The 16,034-nt window shown below is 44.2% G+C and overlaps 1 protein-coding gene across 11 annotated transcripts in view; it reads left to right on the top strand.

Annotated features, from left to right (window-relative positions):
- UBAP2 (ubiquitin associated protein 2) overlaps nucleotides 1-16,034 on the top strand; it is a 115,787-nt gene that overhangs the window by 95,455 nt on the left and 4,298 nt on the right. For 10 of the 11 annotated variants that reach the window (XM_079113234.1, XM_079113235.1, XM_079113232.1 and 7 more), the window contains 12 exons: nucleotides 292-331; nucleotides 2,624-2,807; nucleotides 3,721-3,790; nucleotides 8,358-8,553; nucleotides 9,298-9,461; nucleotides 9,715-9,762; nucleotides 14,392-14,470; nucleotides 14,670-14,875; nucleotides 15,192-15,291; nucleotides 15,379-15,486; nucleotides 15,626-15,690; nucleotides 15,776-15,967. In XM_079113234.1, coding sequence (XP_078969360.1) covers nucleotides 292-331; nucleotides 2,624-2,807; nucleotides 3,721-3,790; nucleotides 8,358-8,553; nucleotides 9,298-9,461; nucleotides 9,715-9,762; nucleotides 14,392-14,470; nucleotides 14,670-14,875; nucleotides 15,192-15,291; nucleotides 15,379-15,486; nucleotides 15,626-15,690; nucleotides 15,776-15,967 — 1,452 coding nt within the window. The remainder of the gene's footprint in view (nucleotides 1-291; nucleotides 332-2,623; nucleotides 2,808-3,720; nucleotides 3,791-8,357; nucleotides 8,554-9,297; nucleotides 9,462-9,714; nucleotides 9,763-14,391; nucleotides 14,471-14,669; nucleotides 14,876-15,191; nucleotides 15,292-15,378; nucleotides 15,487-15,625; nucleotides 15,691-15,775; nucleotides 15,968-16,034) is intronic. The other variant, XM_079113233.1, reaches the window with a different exon arrangement.

Here is a 16,034-nt window from a genome sequence, read left to right as displayed (position 1 = left end):
TTAGGACTGATTAATTATTTCCTTTGATCTTCTTACTTCCACAAATACTCAATCTAGTTTCAAAAATATCAGGGTGGTTTGGAGATAATTTAAAATGAGATAATGAGGTATGAAGTATCTGGAAAACAAATCCTTGGGATTTGTTTGTTTGTGGGATTCCTTTAAAAAACAATAGAATAAAATAGACAGTTTGCCCACCATTAACCAATATGTCATATGATTGTTTCTGAATTCTAATAGAAAGTCAAGTAGGTATGTGGGTTTACTTATTTTCTTTTCTGTTCCTTGTAGAATGGACATGGCAGTGGTCGAAGTCAGCAGACAGTAGACAGTAAGTATATCAGCTAACTACTCTTGTCCATAGCTGGTGAAAATTAGAGGAAAGCATGGAGGATATGATGGAGAAAACAACAGTTGAGCAATGGCTATTTCTCCAAAAACAGCCCAGTTGGATTTTTTTTCTTGGCACTGTTCTGATCCATCACTGGGACAGAATATACCCATACTCATTGTTTAAGGGGAATCAATTCTCATTTCTGTGGCAGAGCTAACAAAGGTTGGCTAGTTTCCATTTGCTAAGGTGATGGTTGGTGGTATTATTAGAAATGTTGTAGCCACAGCAAGAATTATAGTCTGGTATTATTCTGCCCTGATTTGCTTAGAGATAGGTTGGAGAATGCGCAGTCACACAAGTAATGTGATGGATTTTTAAAGCAAAAAATTGCTATTCCTGTTCAGGAAAGACATACTCATTGCTATCAATGAACCTGAAGGACTGCTGCTTAGGAAGAGATAGAAAGTGTACCCTGGGGATGCTCTGGAGAAAAATGAAGGGGGATTCTACCCTTCCAATAGCTCAGTGATCACTGGAGGTGTAGTGCAGGTGATTCTGTAGTAGTTTTTTTCTTTTTTTGGTGCCTGACTGGCTTGTCTGTGATTATTTATATTATTTCTGTTTCATCTTTCAGTGAGTCAAATGGTTCTCCATTATGGAGTATGGAAGCCAGAATGACTGTTTTAAATTAGAATTTTTGGGAGTATGGATCTAGAACTCTATCAGATGCCATTGAAATTGAAATGATGGAATTGTTGCACCAGGGTTTGTTTTTAGTATTAGTGATAAAGCTGGGTTGCAAGGGCTGTTTTGAGAAATGTTGGCAGCTTTGAGCTTATTGGATGATGGAATACTTTTTATTCTAGCAGCAGCTGTGGTAAATTTCTTTTGTCCTCTTGGGAATTCAAGAATGCATATAGGGATCCTAGGTGGTTTGGAGATAATTTAAAATGAGATAATGAGGTATGAAGTATCTGAAAAACATAGTGTGCATTTAAGGAATGTTGTTTTTTTTAGGGTACTGGGGATTGAACCCAGGGGTACTTTGCCATTGACATACATCCCCAGCCCTGCTTATTCTTTGTGACAGGGCTTCAATAAGTTGCTGAGGCTGTCTTTGGACTTGCAATCCTCCTGCCTCAGCCTCCTGAGTTGCTGGGATTAGAGGCATGTACTACTGTGCCCAGCTGTTTTTATTTTCCATACTTTGTTCCGTACCTGTTTCCATCTTGCCTCCCAATTTCTTGTTCTTTGAGAGAATGGCTCACTGTGAGCCTGTTAGCAATGTCATCCATTGACCTGGGAAATACTATATGGGGTCTTAGTTGCCGGGAAGGTACATTAATGGTATCTTCATCTAATTTCATCTTTGGCATAGAATATCTGTGGGGAATATTCTGGAAAGAGTTGACCTGGCTGTGAGCCTACCTGTCGTTGCCCATTTTTGTTTTCAACTTCCCCTTCCTTTTAGACTATAGAGTCTTCCCTGTGGGTTCACAGGAGTCATGCTGGAAGGTAAAAGTGACTTTTCCTTCCTTACTGGAAAAGACGATGATGTACTTCCAAGCACATATCTGAGTTGTGTGTGTGGACAGCACAAGAACTGAGTCTTTTCCACAGGTGGAATTGCTTGTATCCATACCTTTTCTGAAGCCTAGTAATTAGCAAGCTTGCTTATATGCTCTGAGATTAATCTGTTCATGCATGTACCAAAGAAATTCTCACTAAGCATTTGAAAGTAGGTGTCATACTGCAGGTGTGTATTCTTGCTGTAGATTTTAGGCATATAGATCTCTCCACAGTGTCTATATTCAGGCCTTTATTCTCCTTCTCTGAACTGGCTCTGAGCTTTTGATAATGTCCACCTGGGTTGGTATACGATATGTACTCTCAGTGGTCTTGCCCATTGATTTTTTATTTTCTCTTACTGTCCTTTGGAGGAACATTTGCCTCACTTTATAATTATACCTGTCAATGTCAGCACCTCTTTTCCTTTGTTTGTTGCCAAGGATCAGGTTTCTGTAGGTTGAAGTATACCCACATTATAGGACAGTTTATGATTATAAAAGTGTCATTGCTTTCTCTTTCAATCTTGTATGTCTGACCATCACCTGTCCTTTTGGTAGTCTTGTCTCACATGTATGGGACCATCTGTTGACATGCTCGGGCATTGTCCTAGGAAATGTTAACTTTGTGTGTATTTCACCAAGCCTGACATGTCACAAGATACTGTGTAGATTTCTGATACTCAGGATTGGTTTTGGAGCTAAACAGATCTGTTTCTTACAGCTACTTCATCCGTTCCAGCTCCAAAGACAACAGACCCTCCTTCTGCCCTCCCATCTGTGGGCTCCCTGCCCAGCACCACCTCCTGCACTGCGCTTCTGCCCTCTGCATCCCAGCACACTGCCACTTTGCCCTCCTTGTCCCAGCCTGGTGACCTGTCCAGCAGCCCCCTCTCTCAGCTTAGCAGGTATGGGGGAAAGGTGGGTCCAGAGTGAGAAGTACATTGAGCAGAGTCCGAGAGCCTTTATAGAAGGTTGTTTCTATGAACAGAACATACTTGTTGTCTCTGACATGACATCCTGGGCTTTTGAATTAATACTCCACCTTAGGTTTTGCCCAGATCAAGTCTCAAAACCACCAGATAGAAAAATCTTGCTGGGTTATAATGCTTCTGCTCACATGGAGCACTGATTCTTCTGGAATTGGATGGGGTCTTGGGTTCCCTCTGACTCTTCTTGGACATCAGGCCGGTACTCTATGCATAGCCTGTTCCCAACTCTGGACCCACATCACTAATGCAGAATGTGAATGATGTGGATATCTGAGCAGGTGTCTGACTTAATACTTGTCATGACTCCAGAGAGGACGTTATTTGAACAGGGTGTAGGAAAATGGGGTTGTTTATTATCTACATCTTTTGCATAGTGCTCCCATCTTGACCCTTTCCCTTGGGAGCAAGAGCTTTTTATTTGAACTCTGGATCTGATTGAAATCAAGCTCTGACTCTGGGATATGTGGTTGAATATAGACCTTTCTTCACTCACTCACAGATTTTATGAGCTCTCCAGGCATGACAGTGTTCATAGCGCAGTCCTGTTTTTACTTTTTCTGTTGCCTAAAGAGGAAACAGTTATAGTGTACTGAATTTTTCTTTGGCGATTTCCTAGGCCAGGAGATATCAGATCTTGTCGTGAGTGAAATTTTAGGTCATTTCTAACAACCAGGATCCTGTCACTGGGTTCCAGGGGCATGCAGTCTGATGTGTATGCTTCCTCAGGGATAGGGCCAAGCAGGAATAGAGCCATTGGAGCCAAGTAAGCTTTGTTGTTTTGGAATAATCTGTTTGGGTGGACACAGGGTGCTCTGTTTTTGTCTTCTAGTTCACTCTCCAGTCACCAGAGCAGCCTGTCCTCTGCGCATGCAGCACTGTCCTCGAGTACACCACACACCGTAAGTGTCCACAGGCCTCCCTCCTTAGCACTCCTGGAGCTTTAGTTTATTAATTTTCAGATCTGAGATAATCTGGAGTTGTTTGCATGAAGTATCTTGAGTAGTTATATGGTTCAACCTGTAAGTTTCCTGGGCTCCATAGAAGACATGTTTTCTGATAAGTGGCTCTTTGCATGAATTGCCTCAGAGCCCCCATGATATCCCCAAGAACTTCCTGAGTCCCTGTTTTGAATTGAAGATGTTTCTACCCAATAGGGGAGGTTTTGTTTTCCAGCCCTTGTTATGTTGAGGCATTTGAAGTTTTTTTGAGAAAAATAGGTTCACTGTTAAACTTGACCTTTGGGCTCCTCTAAAAACCATTTTTATCAAGATCATTGTTCCTTGAAACCTCTACTATTTTGTGTAGAGCAAGTATTGAAGGGAAAAGGGAGTGCCTAGCTTAGGCAAGGATTTACTATCCTGTGCCTAGATACCTGCACATTTATCTCTGAGACTGACATTCCTAGCTATTGGCCCAGTCAATGTAACTATGTTCCATTCTTTTGGCAGTCATGGGAACGTTCCTAGTGGTAGCCATGGGTGTCCTATTGATCTGTGCCTGTGCCATCTTCCCTGTGTCAGAGTCGCACACTTTGAAGAAGGAAGTCTGAAGGGTGGAAGGGCAAAAATGGAAGCAGAATTATGCTGTCGAGGAAGCCAGGCCGGGAGAGATCCAAAGTGGAGGTACTGGCTAGGAAGTGTTTTTATATGCTATGAGTAACCCTAGATTAGGGTTGTGAATTGTGACTTGGTCAGTTGTGAAGTTACGAGTGTGGTTTTAAGTGGTATAGAGGTCTGGCCAGATGGTGGTGGGTAGAGAAATGAGTGGTAGGCAGAGAGGGGATGTTTTAAGAGGTGTTTAACTGAAAACTGGGGAACTTTTAGTTAAAGATGGATGAGTTGAAAGATGCCTAGACAGGGCAGAATGTCCATGCTCTTGGGTGACAGGAGTTTCAGACAAGGTGGGAGTAGGGGAGGATCCACAGGCAGGGATGATTTTTGGATAGAAATGAATAGGAGAGCCACAAAATGGGTGAAATTTGTTTCCTCTGAGGAAGGAATTGGGGCCACAGCAAAATAAGGGGTTGGAAAGTGGCAGTCCTGTTCTTGTATTGGTATCAAACACTGTGACTTTCAAACCATAGTTTTCCAAGTGAAATCTTACACAAAATTCTGTTTTAAAATCAATAACCTTTGTTGGGCATGGTGGCACACACCTATAATCACTGTAACTCAGGAGGCTAACGCAGGAGGGTGGCAAGTTTAAGCCAGCCTCAGCAGCTTAGTGAGACCTTGTCTCAAAAAGTAAAAAGGGCGGCCAGGTGCCCTGGCACATGCCTGTAATCCCAGCAGCCTGGGAGGCTAAGGCAGGAGAATTGTGAGTTCAAAGCCAGCCTCAGCAACTTAGCAAGGTGCGAAGCAACTCAGTGAGACCCTGTCTCTAAATAAAATGCAAAAATAGGGCTCAGGATGTGGTTCAGTGGTCAAGTGCCCCTGAGTTCAATCATTGGTACTCCCCCCAAAAAACAACAACAACAAAAAAAACCAAAACAAGACAAGAAAAAAGGGCTATTCATGTAGCTCAGTGGTAAAGCACCCATGGGTTTAAACCCTAGTATCCCCTCCTGCCCAAAATGAAAGAAAAACAAAAAGCCTATAGCCTGCCATCTTCTAGGTGGGATACTGTGGGCTCCTGCCTGCCCACCTGCCTCTGTCCTCTCGTTGTGGAAACGAGCTAACCACACTGTTGGAAGGAGGGGAACCTCTACGTCCACATCCCTGTTGCTGGGATCCAGATGGGGAATTGCATGCTGTGTCTCAGCAGAAATCTCCAAGTGTTGTAATCCAAACTGCCAGCACCAGCATTGCACTGTTCATGCAGGGAGTTCCACACTCTGTGTGTCAGAATGGTCACATTATTAAATATTCAAAATAATTATTATTGAGTTTTATAAAAAGCTATATACTAAAAGAACTTCTGGTCTCTAAATTTCTTAGTTCAAGCCCTGGACTGCCCATTTTTTTTCATCAGTAGTAGCTTAAAAAAAAATCCTTGAAAAAGGAAAAGATAACATTTCCCCTCCTTTTTTGTCCCCTTTGTCCTATGACATAAATGAAAATATTGTATATGATAGTGGTCCTTGGACACCCCACTCCCCCAACGGTAGGCTCTTTGTTCTTTTTTCAGTTGTGCTGCAGAGACTGTGTCCTCCATCCAGCACTGTTTTAGTCTTGATACTAGAGTTGAGTAAATGACCTTCTGCATACACTGTTTCACATGTGCAACTGTCTTAAGGTAAATCTGGTTGTGGAACTGTTAGGCATTTGTCATTTTATTTTTAATTTTCATTTTTTTGGTAATTGGAATTGAACTTCCGGTGTGTTTAACCACTGAGCTACATTCCCAGCCCTTTTTACTTTTTGAGACAGAGCTCACTTTTGCTGAGATGGCCTTAATCTTGGAATCCTTCTGCCTCCCTCTTCTGAATCAAAGGGTTACATGCATGTTTCACCAGGCCTGGTACATTTGTCATTACATACACATTGCCTTGCATTGATTTTTAACTGTTAACCTCCATAGGCAGTAAATGAAATGCCTTATTTCTCCACAGCCTTCCCAAAATGGCATTGCCCCATATTTGTACTTTTGCTTCTGTGTATTTTTAAATTTGAGTTGGACATCTTTTTTTATATATTTGAAAAACAATGAATTCCTTTCCTGTAAGCTGTTTATAATTCTTGGTTCCTTATGTTGAGTCCTTCATATCTTTCTAGGTACCCTCTGTATTATCCTCTGTATTATGGAGACTAATAGACATTTGTAATGGGAGGTGTAGGGTCTCCCCCCGCCCCCACCAACCTAAGGGCGCTCTATCACTGATTTGCATCTCCAGCCGCCTTTTTATTTTTATTTTGAAATGGGGTCTCACTAAGTTGCTAAGGCTGGCCTTGATCTTGTAATCAACCCTCCGGCCTTAGCTTCCTGAGTCATGGGAATTACAAGCACCCAGCTTATATTTTTCATTTTACAAATTGTGTGTTCTTTAAAAAAAAAAAATTGTAGTCAGCTATATTTCTTTTCTTTCATTGTTCTTCCCCTTACAAATTTTGAAGGAATCTGAATGTTTTCTCCTTCCCTTGCGTCTCTGGTCCCATCCTTGGGGAGCTGACTCCACAGACTTGTTGGATGGACTAAGTGAGACCCTTTAAATGGTGTGCGGGTCAGTTAGGTCCACACTTTGGCATTTTCTCATCACTGGGAGGTGAGGGTCAGAGATGGGCTTGTTGGGGGCAGCAGAAGGGAGGCGAGGCTTTCTAGATGACTTGAGTTCCTTTAAATAAGTCAAGAACTGTCCTCTAGCAGACATTTCTTATGGATGAGAACAGTTCATTTTTATCTCCTGTGAAAGTACTTGGAGCCTTGGTGAGAGCTACTGCAGGGACTGTTGGGTGGTCTCAAGTGGGAAGTCTGACTCTTCCTGGGGAGGGCAGTACACCGTTGGTCTTGGTTCTGTGCTGAAGAAGCAAGATTCCCTGGTAGTCCAGGGAAATTGTGTTTTCAGTTGTCCTAATCTTGGTGAATCCTTTCTATATGTTCTTCAGATGGATAGGGAAGGCTATGAGATGAGGTGTCTGTCCATAGAGACTTTGCATGGTGGTCCCCTTTATCCCGATGCTTTCTTCTGCTTTTTCTCTTGGAGTTTCTGTACTTCTATATTCTTTACAATTTATGGTTTGGAGATTCATGTCAGTCTTAGGGAAGTTTTTTCCTACCTATTTGGACTTGCTTTGTCCAATCCAGTATATCTCTTCCTCCACCTCCTTAGGGCTTAAAACCCTTCATGATACCTTGTTACTAGACTTGAGATGCTGGGCTGGTTTCCTGGAACTCATTGTCTCATAGAACTTTCTACTGGGAAAAGCCCTTCCTTCCTTTCTTCTTGGGTAGACCTTGTTGAGTATGAATAATACCAGGGCTTTATGGAGTAGGCCCTTATGAGGCATTGGTAGACTGAGGTGTTACCAGATTTTGGATTAAAGGCCTTTGGTGGTATCCTGTGGCTTGGACCAGAATAGTTAAGATGCTTAATAGAAAGAAATAACCCAAAGACTCTGACTTGGCTGGGCTGCCTGTGACCCTATGGTTAGTTCCTCTGAGTCTCTGCTTTTGTATGAGGTGGTAATTCTTGCCCCATGTTGAAATGGCCTTTGTTCATTTGTGATCACCAGTTTGTTGCTTCCGTGCCTTGTTTCAGATACAAAACTTGATCAACTTGAAGGATTTTTTAAGATGACTTTTGTCATAGAGCTCAGTTTCAGTGTTGTTGATATTCAATTTATGAGTCCTGTTGGCTGAATTTCGATGCAGTGCTAAGACGCTACAGTGATCACTGAGCACAGAGCCCAGTGTTAGCATTGTGATCTATCTGCCTGTTGAGCCATGAGACTGTGGGCTCAAAGGCCAGGCGGCCCCTCCCAGTACCCTCTTTGCCTCCAGATCCACGTGTCTGGGCTTTTGTTTTGACAGCACAACAGCTTAGAAAATGCCCCTGCCCTGCAGTCCTCAGCTACCTTTTCCACGGCAGCGACATCCGCCTCAAGTACCCCATCCTCAGGTGTCAGCCTGCCTGGCAGCATGAGCACAGCAAACAGCCTCTGCCTGGGAGGGACCACTGTGAACACACCCAGCAGCAATACGAGGGCTGCACCCTTGGTGACCTCAGGTATGTGTTCCAGGGGACCTTTCCTGCTCACCCATGCCACCTCAAGTGTGCACAGCTGGCTTCCCAGGAACTCTGTATAGTGGTGGCTGCCAGGACATGGTGGATGGCCACAGACATTAGAAGATAATATGCTCACTCTGGTCCTGCCACAGCCAGATTTTACTCATGTATTCATTCTGGCCCCTGGGGGTTGGTTGCAGTTGGAGTCTTTTGGGTAGCCTTCCCTGGGGCAGGATTCCCAGCAACTTTTATGCTTCTAGATCCCCAGTCATTCTGTCCTCATTTGTACCAGGAGCTCAGATGAAAAGATGACTGAGAACAGGGGGTTTCTCTTGGCCATCTTATATGACTGCCTGTGGAAATGGCCCAAGCCACCTTTAACACAGCCTGTCTGTCTTCAGACACTGTAGCTTCCTTCTGTTTTGAGGAGGCAGATTGTTTTTTATGTTCATGATTGATAATTTGACCTTCGGATTGAGGAATAAAAAGGTACCTCTCTCTGGAACAACCCTCTGATGTTGAAACATCCTAAATGTGGTGGTGTTTGCCTTCTGTCTTCATTCAAGCCCCTTTCTGGCATGACCTTCTAAATCTGATAGCCATTGCCCTGTCCTCTTGGCCATGGACCCATCAGGCTTAGCACTGACCAACAGTGAGCTCAGTGAGACCTGTGTCTCCTCCCAAAACAGCTGAGGAACCCCTCTATGGTAGGTGTTCTACTCCATTTGATTTTTCTCTCTGCAGGCAAAGCACCCCCAAACCTCCCTCAGGGGGTGCCTCCCTTGCTGCACAACCAGTACCTCGTGGGCCCTGGAGGACTGCTACCTGCCTACCCGGTGAGCGCACAGTGGAACTCCTGGCCATCCCCAGCTCCCCTGGCCTCAGGGCCTGGCACCTGGCAGGACCTGGTGAGGGGGACCTTGGGTTGGGTCGGGGCTGCCCACCTTAGGCTGCTCTTCTTCCTTGAGCCTTCTGTCTTTGCTTCTCTGATTCCTGATGTTCCTTCAGATCTAGACTCCATCTGGGCAGTAAACTCCATCTGGGAAGGATCTGTTCACAGTAGCTGAGCTAGGTCCTATTTGTGGGTGTCTTATCCTCCCAATCTTGTTTTGGCCACTAATGGGCCTGCTCCCTAATATACCCTTTCTGGTTCTCCTACAGATCTACGGGTATGATGAGCTCCAGATGCTGCAGTCACGGCTGCCTATGGTGAGTGGGAAATAGTGAGGCCAGGACAGTGGCAGTTCTCATTCTTCTAACATGTCCTTCCTCCCTTGACTGCCAACCTGCTTGGTATTTAGGATTCTTGTCTTATGGAATTGCCTCAGCATCACCACTGAGAAAGCTGGTTTCCATTTGGTGGTTGTTCCCAGTGTTGCCATAGCTTTGGCAGATGAATGATCTATGATAATCTCTGGGGAACTTGAGGGCCTTTTACCAAGAGCCCCAGTAAACCATGCTCCTTACTAAATGTGGGTCTTTATCTTCCCTTCTACCTTTGTGTGTGTGCACATGTGCATGTGTATGTGTAGTTACTGGGGATTGAACCCAGTAACTCTATCCCCAGTTCCTTTTTATTTTCAGAGAGGCTAAAGAGCTGAAGATGTAGCTTAGTGCACTTCTGGATTAAATCCTTAATACCAAAAATAAAAAGAAAAATCACATGACCCAAGACATACCAGTTATTTGGTAGGCCCTGGAATTATATATTTTTTTTGCTTGAAGCATCATTTGGTTCTTTGGGCCATGGTGGCCAGTGGCTACAATTGGCATAGAAGTATTGCTCTTCTGCCCTCTCCTGAATAAATGGTTGGAGCTGACCATTACGGTGTCTTCTGAGTCTCCCCTTGTATCTTTATATGCAATAATGCTCATCCTGGGATCTCCTTGGTGGTTGCTGCCTGGACTCTCAGGTCATAGTTGCCTCTTGATTCTGACCTTGAGAATAAGAATAAAGCACTGGGCTGTCCGTGGGGTAACCACAGTAACAAGGAAGGTGGTGGTTGGAGAAGACCCAACTCTTACCCTGTCAGCTGGCAGGATCTCCTTCTGTTTAGACACCTTTCTTGACTTGACATTTCTTGGGGCATTTGTCAGAACCTGTCAGACCACTATATGTGGTCTTTCCTGTTCCCAGAGGAGGGGGCTTTGTGCCTGGTAAGATGCCTTTCCCTCTTAAATGTACCTTGTGAGTATTGTACCTCTTGTGCCAAGTCACCAAGAGCTGGGAACTGCAGGTCCCACCTCTACCCTCCAGGCTCCTGTCTCTGAAGGGAAGCACTTCTTTACCGGCTGGAGTCACCTCCAGAGGCAGAGACTGACTGAAGGTCAGCTTGGTCTCCTGCTGGAGGTTCACTGGGGGATCACACAAGAGTTGTTCCCACTCCCAGGATCCCTCCCCTCCATAAAATGTCAGCAGAAATTCATTCTTACTCAGGGCTCTCCTTGGTTCTCCTCCCTTATTCAGGGGATTCCTTTCCTTTCTCTGTTTGTGCCTTAGAAGAAATCCCCTTTGAGCCCATGCTTTATGTACCTTTCATTTAATTTTCCTTTGGATTAGTAAAAAAAAAAATTAATTTGTTCTAATTTTTTATACATGACAGAAGAATGCTTTTCAAGTCACTGTACACAAATGGAGCATGACTTTTTTTTTCTCTGTACATGATACAAAGTCACACTGTACAGTCATACAGGTATATAGGATAATGATGTCTGTCTCATTTCAATATCCTTCCCATGCTACACCCCTCTCATCCTCTCTGCCCAATCCAAAGTTCTTCTGTTCTTCCTTACCACCACCCCCATTATGAATCAGCATCTGTGTATCAGAGAAAACATTCAGCTTTAGTTTTTTGGGTTTGGCTTATTTCACTTAGCATGATATTCTCCAACTCATCCATTTACCTGCAAAGGACATCATTTCATTCTTTAATGCTGATTAATTTTCCATTGTGTATATGTAACACATTTTGTTTATCCATTCATCTGTTGAAGGGCATCTACGTTGATTCCATAGTTTAGCAATGGTGAATTGAACTGCTATAAACATTGATGTGACTATGTCACTGTAGTATATTGATTTTAAGCCCTTTGGATATAGACTGATGTGTGGGGTAGCTGAGCAATCTCCATCCTGCTTTCCAAAGTGGTTGCAGCAATTTGCAGTCCTACCAGCAGAGTATGAGTGTACCTTTTCCCCCACATCCTCACCAACACTTATTGTTGCTTGTATTGTTGTGTTTTTTTTTTTTTTTGTACTGGGAATTGATCTTAGGGGTACTTGACCACTGAGCCCTATTTTGTGTTTTATTTAGAGACAGGGTCTCACTGAGTTGCTTATTAGTGTTTCGCTTTTGCTGAGGCTGGCTTTGAACTTGAGATCCTCCTTTCTCAGCCTCCTGAACCACTGGGATTACAGGCATGTGCCATAGCGCCTGGCTGCTTGTATTCTTGATAATTGCCATTCTGACTGGAGCAAGATGAAAATCTTAGTTTTGGTTTGCATTTCTCTAATTGCTAGAGATATTGATCCTTTTAAAATATATTTATTGATTGATTATATTTCTTCTGTGAAGTATCTGTCCAGTTCCTTAGCCCATTTATTGATTTGGTTATTTGTTTTTTTGGTGTTAAGTTTTTTTTGAGTTCTTTATACATCCTGGAGATCAGTGCTCTATCTGATATGTGTGTGGTAAGGATTTTCTCTCATTCTGTAGACTCTCTGTTCACATTGATTGTTTCCTTTGCTGAGAAGAAACTTTTTAGTTTGAATTCATCACATTTATTGATTCTTGATTTTATTTCTTACGGTTTAGGAAGTCAGGTCCAAAGCTGACATGATGATTTGGACCTACTTTCTCTTCTGTTGGGCGCTGGGTCTCTGGTCTGATTCCTAGGTACTTGATCCACTTTGAGTTTTGTGCAGAGTGAGAGAGATCTAATTACATTTTGTTACATGTGGATTTCCAGTTTTCCCAGCACCATTTGTGGAAGAGGCTATCTTTCCTCCAATGTATGTTTTTGACACCTTTATCTAATATAAGATAACTGTATTTATGTGGGTTTGTCTCTATGTCTTCTATTTTGTACCATTGATCTACATGTCTCTTTTGGTGCCAATACTCTGCTGTTTTCATTACTATAGCTCTGTTGTATATATAGTTCAAGGTCTGGTATTGTGGTGCCTCCTGCTTCACTCTTCCTGCTTAGGATTGCTTTGGCTGTTCTAGGTCTCTTATTTTTCAAATGAATTTCATGATCGTTTTTTCTATTTCCATGAAAAATGACATTGGAATTTTTTTTTAAATATTGTTTTTTAGTTGTCAATGGATCTTTTTATTCATTTATGTGTGGTGCTGAGATTCGAACCCAAGGCCTCACACATGCCAGGCAAGCACTCTACCACTGAGCCACAACTCCAGCCCTGGGATTTTAGTAAGAATTGCATTAAATCTATATAAATTTTTTGTAGAGTGGCCATTTTGACAATATTAATTCTGCTATCCAAGAACATGGGAGATCTTTCCATCTTCTAAGGTCTTCTTTAATTTCTTTCTTCAGTGTTCTGTAGTTTTCATTGTAGAGTTCTTCCACCTCTTTTGTTAGATTGATTCCAAGTTTTGTTTTTTCTTTTTCTTTTTCTTTTTAAGGCTATTGAAAAATTAGTTTTCTTAATTTCTCTTTCAGAGGATTCATCACTGATATATGGAAATACATTTGATTTATGGGTGTTGATTTTTGTATCCTGCTTTACTGAATTCATTTATTAGCTCTGGAAGTTTCTGGTGGAATTTTTTGGATCTTCTAAATATAGAATCATGTCATCTGCAAATAGTGTTTGAGTTCTTTTCTGATTCATATCCCTTGGATTACTTTTTAGCCTTTGTTACTTTTGTGCCTAATTCCTGCCATTAGATTTCCATATCTGTGAATGAGCTTCCCCTTCCGGGCTTTCTCTATACCTGTTCCCAGTTGTTTGTAATAGGTCCATGCAGTTTACCCCATCCTGCTGCGTCCTGGGGTTCTAGGCTGAGGATACTGTGGGTTTCCTGGATGTTACCTGGAAATGTGGCCAAAGGAAGGGTGTTAGTGACATTCCCAGCCAGGATGCCTTTTTGTCTGGCTTGACCCCAGGTCCAGGGTAGCTCAAGGGCTTGTCCTTTACTCAGACAGTATGTTCAAGACAGCCAAAGCCCTCGATGGCAAGTAAGAGTCAGACAGGAATCCTTTGCACACAGTTCCACTGTGTTTTGCCCTGTGTCTCCATAGTAAGTTGTATCAACTGTTCTTAGTCCTGGGTCCTCTGCAGTGTCAGTGTTGCTAAGGCAGAGTGAGTGGGGAGGGACTAGTTGGTGGCCTAGAATTGAAGTTCTGTGTCTACCTGGCACTGTTCTGTCCTTTAAACCTTGTAGGCTCTTTGTTCCTACTGACTCTTTTTTCAGATTTGTTCCATTTCATCAAATTTCCTGACTGGTCTTTTAGACTCCAATATATGAAAAGCTAGTAAAGTTAGTTCAGCCTGTGGCATTGGTCAGGCACCATTTGTGGTGTAAAGTAGATGTGTCTCTCTCTCTGGTGTGGCTGAGAGATTAGGCCTCCAACTTTTCTGCCTGGTGAATGCCGCCCAGTTGGCCAGTCTGTCTACATGCTCTTCAGTTGAGCAGGGCTACCAAGCTGCTCACACATAAGAGCAACATACAACTGCAGCTGTCTGTGAGTGCTAATTTTATGGACTGTGGTGTCACCCCGAATGCCATTTGCCTATGTTCCCTTCTGGCTGTGCCCTCCTGAGAGTGGGGTGAGACCTTTTGCTGAATAAGCCCCCCTGGTCTTTCCTAGGATTACTATGGAATTCCCTTTGCTGCACCCACAGCCCTTGCCAGCCGAGATGGGAGCCTAACTAATAATGCATATTCAGGTTAGTTGGCTCAGTGGTTGAGACTGGGAGGGTGTGGACCAGCCTGTAGCTCATCCCAGGAGACTCAAAGGCAGGTGTGGAAGGGCTGAGAGGCCTTTTCACTGTCCATACTTGAGTGGTAGTCAGCCCTGTTCCTGTTTGCAGGAGCCAATCTGGTTTTTCCCCTGGTTTACCAGTGTCAGTGTCCCTCTTATCCTAGGTGATGTCACAAAGTTTGGCCGAGGTGATTCTGCATCCCCTGCACCGCCCACCACGCTAGCTCAGCCACAGCAGAGCCAATCCCAGACCCACCACACAGCCCAGCAGCCCTTTTTGAATCCTGCTCTTCCACCTGGCTATAGCTACACCGGCCTCCCCTACTACACAGGCGTGCCCAGTGCCTTCCAGTATGGGCCCACCATGTTCGTGAGTATTTGTGGGGGGTGTGCTTCCTCCTCAGGCCTTATTTCCCTGGAAGGTTGAAACCTTGAACCTGTATTCCAGCTCCTGGAACAGAAACGGGGAGGGGGCATGTCATGACACAACTTAGTCTCATGTGACCCTCAAGAACTGGGGTGAGGTTACTTTCCCCATGTGCTTTTAGATCTACCATGTGCTGCACTAATGAAAAGGGGTCCCCTCTGGTTGTGGGTATGTCACTTACCACCTTATGCAGAGGATGCATGACCTGCTCTACCTTGCCTTTTCCTTACAATAATACCCCTCCTGCCTGCCCCTCCAGGTCCCTCCAGCATCAGCCAAGCAGCATGGTGTGAACCTCAGCACCCCTACTGCCCCTTTCCAACAGGCCAGTGGTTATGGCCAGCACAGCTACAGCACAGGTGAGGAGTGCTTCTGACACAGAAACATACAGGGTGTAGCAAGGGCTTGCTTAGCTCACGTTTGCCTCTCTTTCCCTGCCATGCTAGGTTATGATGACCTGAGCCAGGGGACTGCAGCAGGAGACTACACCAAGGGTGGCTATGGTGGATCATCACAGGCAACGAACAAGTCTGCAGGTTCTGGGCCTGGGAAAGGTAGTGTTTGCCCCTCCTTTTGTAGGGCTAAAGTTTGGTGTAGTATCTTCTGCCTGATCCTCTCAGGCAGAGCTCCCTCAGAGTATCCTTAAAGCTGGAACCAAGTACAATGGGAACAACTAACTGATTTTCCTCCTAGGAGTATCAGTGTCTTCGAGTACCACTGGCCTGCCTGATGTGACTGGTTCTGTCTACAAAACACAGGTGAGGAAGGACAAGGATGGCCAGGTAGGTTTATGGGAGGTAGGAGTCCAACCTCACCCTCCGCATTGTCTTTGTTGCCTTGCAGACTTTTGACAAGCAGGGATTTCATGCAGGGACCCCTCCACCTTTCAGCCTGCCCTCAGCCTTGGGCTCCACTGGGCCCTTGGCCCCTGGAGCAGCCCCTGGCTATGCTCCCGCCCCATTCCTGCACATCCTGCCAGCCCACCAGCAGCCTCACTCACAGCTGCTGCACCACCACCTTCCCCAGGACACCCAGGTGAGCGCAGCAATGGAGGTGGCTTCCTGGGTAGGGATTTCTACCCCAGCCTTGACAATCTCTTCTC

Source organism: Sciurus vulgaris (genome assembly GCF_902686455.1).
Source record: "Sciurus vulgaris genome assembly, chromosome: 15".
NCBI lineage: Eukaryota > Metazoa > Chordata > Mammalia > Rodentia > Sciuridae > Sciurus > Sciurus vulgaris.
The sequence above is the reverse complement of the archived record's forward strand: the minus strand, read 5'-3'. Positions and strand labels throughout refer to the sequence as shown.